We start from the raw sequence: 6565 nt of genomic DNA, 5'->3' as shown, positions 1-6565 counted from the left end.
GTCACTTTTAGGCACAGACAGACTTTTACAACTCAGTTAAAATGATTAGGGTCAGCTTTGATTTTTTTAAACTTACATTAAATTACACGTCAGAAGAAAGTCTTGGCAAAGATTGGCAATAAACAGTGCTTAAGACTTTCTAAACGCACCTAATTAGGTAGTGTAACCATACCATCGATAGTGCACTATATAATCACACTATTTAGAATGGCTGGGTGCGCTTTTGTTTACTTTTGTTTCTTTGAGCTCTATCTTGGGGTATAAAATTTAAACCAAGTCTTATTCTAAAAAGACTTCATTACCACCCACATTAAGGGCAAATTGGCTCATTTATTTCCACAGACATTAAATTTAATTAGGCTGGGAATAGCCGACATGCTACTCTCGTGTGTATGCAGTTTTAACTAAAGAATCAGTATAGGTCAGTAATTTGTGCCTAGATGATAAAAAGAGTCTTGTAGAAGAGTACTAGCAGACTGTTTCAAGTAGGTGCAGTAAAATTTGTGTTATTAGCATTTGCATTAAATCTTTTAAACAAGTAGTTTGAGACAGAGTCTTTACAGAGCTGTATATCTTTATATGTACAGTAGTACTAAGGAGATTCATATAAATATCAAAATTATGCGTTTCCATGAAAGGGTGTACATGGTCTGCAACAATGCTTAAGTAGGTGGTATGTGTCAAAGTAACATCCACATGGATGGCAGAATCTGAGGTTTCCCAGCAGAACATTGCCCAAAGCATCACACTGCCTTCTTGCCATAGTGCATCCTGGTGCCATGTGTTCCCCAGGTAAGTGACACACACGCACCCGGCCATCCACGTGATGTAAAAGAAAATGTGATTCATCAGACCAGGCCACCTTTATCCATTGCTCCGTGTTCCAATTCCGATGCTCACATGCCCATTGTTGGCCCTTCTGCGGTGGACAGGGGGCAGCATGGGCACCCTGACTGGTCTGCGGCTATACGCAACAAACTGCAATGCACTGTGTGTATTCTGACACCTTTCTATCAGAACCAGCGTTAACTTCTTCAGCAATTCATTTTTCCTGCTTCAAACACATCAACTTGCTGCCTAATATATCCCACCCACTAACAGATGAAGGGATAATCAGTGTTATTCACTTCACATGTCAGTGGTCACAATGTTATGCCTAGTCGGTCACCTTATATATAAAACACCTTTGAATTTCTTTAATATAAAAAAACCAGTACAACACTTGATTAGTGAATTAATATTTATTTTTGTTATGTATTAGATCACATTTAAATGCAGTCTGGAAACTAAAGTAGTAACAGGCAGGGCACTGGTTCGAGATCAATCATGAGTTGCCACTGTGGAACCGATTTACAAGAACTGACTTACTGTACAAATGTAAGTCACTTGGAAAACAATGTCTCATATACTGTATTCCTTTGCTTCTCGTGTCCTAGAGGACTGTGAGTAACTTCAAGTCAAGTCAAATTTATTTGTATAGCGCTTTTTACAATGGACATTGTCTCAAAGCAACTTTACAGAATCCAGAACCAACAGACCAAAAACCCCTGTTGAGCAAGCAGAGGGCAACAATGGCAAGGAAAAACTCCTTTAAAAATACAGGAAGAAACCTTGAGAGGAACCAGACAACCAACTAAACCAAACTTTCAACCAACTAGCAATTTAACTCCAGTTAGTAAATAAATAAATCTGGTGAACAGGGTAAACGTTCCACTGTCATAACATTCGTTCATTTATTGTGTGTTTTACCACCGCTGCTCCTGCTCAGGGTTACAGTGGATCTGATTCAGTGGGCGAAAGTCAGGATACAACCTGAACAGGTCACCAGGACTGTCATAACACTTAAATAAATGAATAATTAGTTGGTATTATAACTCTACCACAAATGTAAAAATAAAGTAAAATGTCCATTTAGAACTTTCAGCTATAAAGAACCAAAGCTCAAATACAAATGGCAAAAAGTAGGCTCAAAAAAGGAGAAACTGATAAATAAAAAGTTTTAAGTATGTACAGGCATTGTTCTGGCATATTAGGATTGAGTCTGCATGAAACAAAAGCCCACACAGTTTACAGCCTTAAATACATATTTAGCATTATACACAAATAGAAATGTTTCTTCCTAATTTGAACTGTAAAAAATATTTGTTAGAATAAAAAGTGCTTACAAAAATATATTAAAATATAAAGTTATGTGTAAGAATATGAATAAAATAGTAAAGCTTCCAAAATAGTAAAGAGTCCAGGAGACCTTTTACCTCTTTAACAGAGTCACATAACCATGTTCACACACAGTATTCTCTTCTGTCTCAATGGCCTAAATCTGTGTGTTGCCATCCAGTGTTTTATTTAAAACTCATCTCCTCATCTCCATGTTGGGCATCACACAGTATCCTGACGGGTGAGAAAAAATTGAAGAGGGTATGCCAGCTGTGCTTGGGGTGTATGCCGGTGGATCATCAGTTGGAAGTTCTGCCCAGCTGTTCTCTCTGTTCTCACTGGCTGGATTGTCAAATGGTTTGGAGTGTTCTAAAGGAAAAGTTGTTGAAAAAGATATTTATTATTATTATTATTATTATTATTATCATTATTATTATTATTAATACAACCCCAAATCAGAAAAGTTAGAACAGTATTGAAAATGCAAAATAAATAAATTAATAAAATGAAAAAAAGGATAGTGTTTTTTTTTACATTTACTTCGACTTTTATTGCAGACAGTATAAAGCAAATGTTTCTGCATTTCAGGCCTGCAACACAGGTCTAGGGGTGGTAAGAGATCACAGGTGTTCATCTTAAACATGCACCCATGCCCTTTTTGCATTGTAATTCCTCCCAATTGCTTCTATCGTTTAATGATATTGTGCACTGTAGAAAAAATATATATGCAAATCCTCTCCAGTGTTTCTTTGAGGTACATTGTTTGTAAACATTTCAATAATTCTCCCATGCATTTGTTGACAAACTGGAAATGCCCATTTTTGCTCCTTAAAAAAAAAACTGGATCCGAAATCGCACAATTTCATACTGAACAGCGAAAGCAGTACACGAGAGCAGGTAGTGTGTCCGAATACATAGTATTCATTAATGTACCCAGATGACCTACTAAATGGGTAGCCAATTTTGAATATGCAAACACAGCACACTGCGGTCCGATAATCTATCCCATAATTCAACTGGAGCTGATAGATGGCGGAAAGTGGAGAGTTTGCTGTTTACAAGTGTAAGTAAGACAAAAATTTGAAATGTTATGATTGCGTACAACCCTGAGTAACATTATCAGTAGCTTTGAGGAAAACGACAGAATTAATTTTGTTGGATTTTATAATTGTTATAACTGTGGCTATGTGACGTCATGCATCATGTGACGTTGATAAAATGGCGGACGTAGTACGTCCAGGGTTGCGTGCATACTGCACACTTGCATACTAAAAGAGCGTACTGCTTTACCGACAGAGAAGTGCGCACTGCCTCAAATTTAGTACGTACTGTTTAAGTATGTGATTTTGGACGCAGCATTCATGGATACTGCTTTTGTAATAAATCATGATTCCATTCACCTTAACATCATCTGTTTCAAATCATGTTATTCTTTTTTTTGTTTAATGTGTTAATGGCCTGAAATGCAGGAATGGAGGTATATCAACAAATTAAATAAAGTAAAATATCTTGGTTTTATACTGTCTGCAATTAAATAAAACTTAAAATAAATGTAAGAAACACTGTGTTTTTGTATTTGCATTTTCTATACTGTCCCAACTTTTTTTTTTTACTTGAATTGTATAAAATTTTCAATTCTGACTCCTTGCACCCATATAGATAGTGTTTCATACCATGAGAAGCAGATAAAACATAGCCTCCATATATCGGCGAAGACTCTACGGGGCTTTCGGATTTTACTTCCTCATCGAGTGATGAATTGGAATAGAAGGACATGTTAGATGTTTCAGATGGCACTGAAGAGTCCTGGCGACATAGAATGTAGGGTCCAGCAAAGCTCACAACAGACTTGTCAATAACTTTGCCTCCATCTGAGTGTGAGGAAAAGGGGCACGAGCTGTGCAGCCATCCTGATTTGGTCAAGGTAAAGTTTAAGTCGCTGTCATTATCGAAAGACAGGATTGGGTATTCCGAGATACTACAACAAAACAAAAACATGCATATTTATTACACAATTTTAGTCACAAAAATTTTATGTTTCAGGTAGGGAATAAAGGACTTTTGGACAAGCAAAAAACCCCACTAATAACAGGGTGCTTATTTATACTGCTATGAAACAGTGCTGTAAAAAGTATATCCCCCTGTTCCCAATTTTTCCTATTTTCCATCTTTTTTAAATATTGATCTTATTTATTAAAGGAAAAAAAACAAGATTTAGCATATTCAGATGTGAAATAAAGTCAATGACATATACCAACTTGGAAAAGATTACAGTTCAGGTACTAGGACTAAGAGCTATCATTCTCAGGATTTTTAGTTAATTAACAATTAAATCATACGTTTTTGCAATTTTAAATTATATATTTTACAAATTTTAATTCCTTTATAGATTAATTGTGAGTTAAAATGCAGCAACATGAATACATTTTTTTATATTTATTTATTTATTTATTTTTTAAATAAAGAAAGATCTATTCTATCTTAAACCATTTTGTATGTCCTCCTAATTCCTTGTTAGTGATTATCATAGAATGTGGTCAGTTGATTATGTATGAACCTCAACTGATGGAGTGTTTTTTTAAAACTATTTCAAATCTATTCTCAATAAATACAACAATCAGCCATAACATTAAAACCACCTCCTTGCTTCTACACTTACTATACTCATTTTATCAGCTCCACTTACCATATAAAAGCACTTCAAAGTTCTACAATTATTGACTGTAGTCCATTTGTTTCTCTACATACTATTTTAGCCTGCTTTCACCATGTTCTTCAATGGTCAGGACCCCCACAGGACCACTACAGAGTAGATATTATTTAGGTGGTGGATCATTCTCAGCACTGCAGTGACACTGACATGGTGGTGGTGTGTTAGTGTGTGTTATGCTGGTATGAGTGGATCAGACACAGAAGCGCTGCTGGAGTTTTTAAACACCTCACTGTCACTGCTGGACTGAGAATAGTCCACCAGCCAAAAACATCCAGCCAACAGTGCCCCGTGGGCAGCGCCCTGTGACCACTGATGAAGGTCTAGAGACCAGGTCTAGAGACCAACTCAAACAGCAGCAATAGATGAGCGATCATCTCTGACTTTACATCTATAAGGTGGACCAACTAGGTAGGAGTGTCTAATAGAGTGGACAGTGAGTGGACACGGTATTGAAAAACTCCAGCAGCGCTGCTGTGTCTGATCCACTCATACCAGCACAACACACACTAACACACCACCGCCATGTCAGTGTCACTGCAGTGCTGAGAATGATCCACCAATGGGTCTTGACCATTGAAGAACAGGGTGAAAGCAGGTTAAAACAATATGTAGAGAAACAGATGGACTACAGTCAGTAATTGTAAAACTTCTATATGGTAAGTGGAGCTGATAAAATGGACAGTGAGTGTAAAAACAAGGAGGTGGTTTTAATGTTATGGCTGATTGGTGTGTATATATAAGACCTACAGTAACATTGAAGTGCTTGGATTTTGCTTTGCTCTGTAATTGGCAGGTTGCTTTGGAAAATGAAGATGAAAATTTAGAATGTCTGCATTGAACAGAATGCAGAGCCATAATTGGGTCCAAACAGGATTCAGTTCAGCAGGTAGCAGAGTTAAGAATGCTCACAAAACCTCAAATACTCAATAATCACAAATTATTTACACCCACTTCATGCCCTGGAGGTGTTTCAACAGAGCACCTTCAGTCATAGACTGATTTCTCCTACAAGTAGGACTGAATGTGACAGGAAGTCTTTCCTAACAGCTGCAATCGGACTATTCAATAATACTAATTTATAATAAATACCTACAATTATTGTATGCTATGCATACACCAACGTCTAATGTTTACATGTATTTAGATATTACTGTGAATTTTTTAGCTTTTTATTTTTTTTACTGTCAGTGGATGTTGTATGTTTGTAACAAGTGTTTGATGTGAGCTGCTGTAATCTGTCTGTCTGTCTGTCTGTCTGTCTGTCTGTATGTCTGTCTGTCTGTCTGTCTGTCTGTCTATCTATCTATCTATCTATCTATCTATCTATCTATCTATCTATCTATCTATCTATCTATCTATCTATCGGGAAAAATTTTAAATGTAATAGGTAAAATAAGGGTTATACAGAATCTCATACCTGCACATACTGGGGTTATCAGATGCCTGAATGAAACACAGTGATGTTTTCTCCTTGTCACTGTAAGGGTTAGCCATGCTAACAGAAGATTTCTGTGGAAAACAATTACATTTACAGAATTTAACAGACGCTTTTATCCAAAGTACTGTTGACAGTGTATTATCCAAGCAATTGAATGTTAGGGCCTTGCTCAAGGGCCCAACAGTGACAACCTTGCGGTGGTGGTGCTTGAACCAGCAATCTTTCGATTACTAGTCTTGGCATGCAAGTTTTTTTCT

General features: G+C 36.7%; 1 protein-coding gene across 1 annotated transcript; it reads right to left on the bottom strand.

The window, feature by feature from the left end:
* Positions 1–2170: 2170 nt before the first annotated feature.
* On the bottom strand, positions 2171–3941 carry csf2rb (colony stimulating factor 2 receptor subunit beta). Its single transcript, XM_063018428.1, has 2 exons — positions 3831–3941; positions 2171–2526 (listed from the first exon to the last, which is right to left on the bottom strand). The coding sequence occupies exons 1-2, from the start codon at positions 3931–3933 to the stop codon at positions 2354–2356; spliced, it is 276 nt and encodes a 91-aa protein (XP_062874498.1). The 5' UTR covers positions 3934–3941; the 3' UTR covers positions 2171–2353.
* Positions 3942–6565: the final 2624 nt, after the last annotated feature.

This window comes from Trichomycterus rosablanca, chromosome 22, assembly GCF_030014385.1.
Source record: "Trichomycterus rosablanca isolate fTriRos1 chromosome 22, fTriRos1.hap1, whole genome shotgun sequence".
Classification (NCBI taxonomy): Eukaryota; Metazoa; Chordata; class Actinopteri; order Siluriformes; family Trichomycteridae; genus Trichomycterus; species Trichomycterus rosablanca.
Note: the sequence above shows the minus strand (reverse complement) of the source record. Positions and strands in the feature narration are given on the sequence as shown.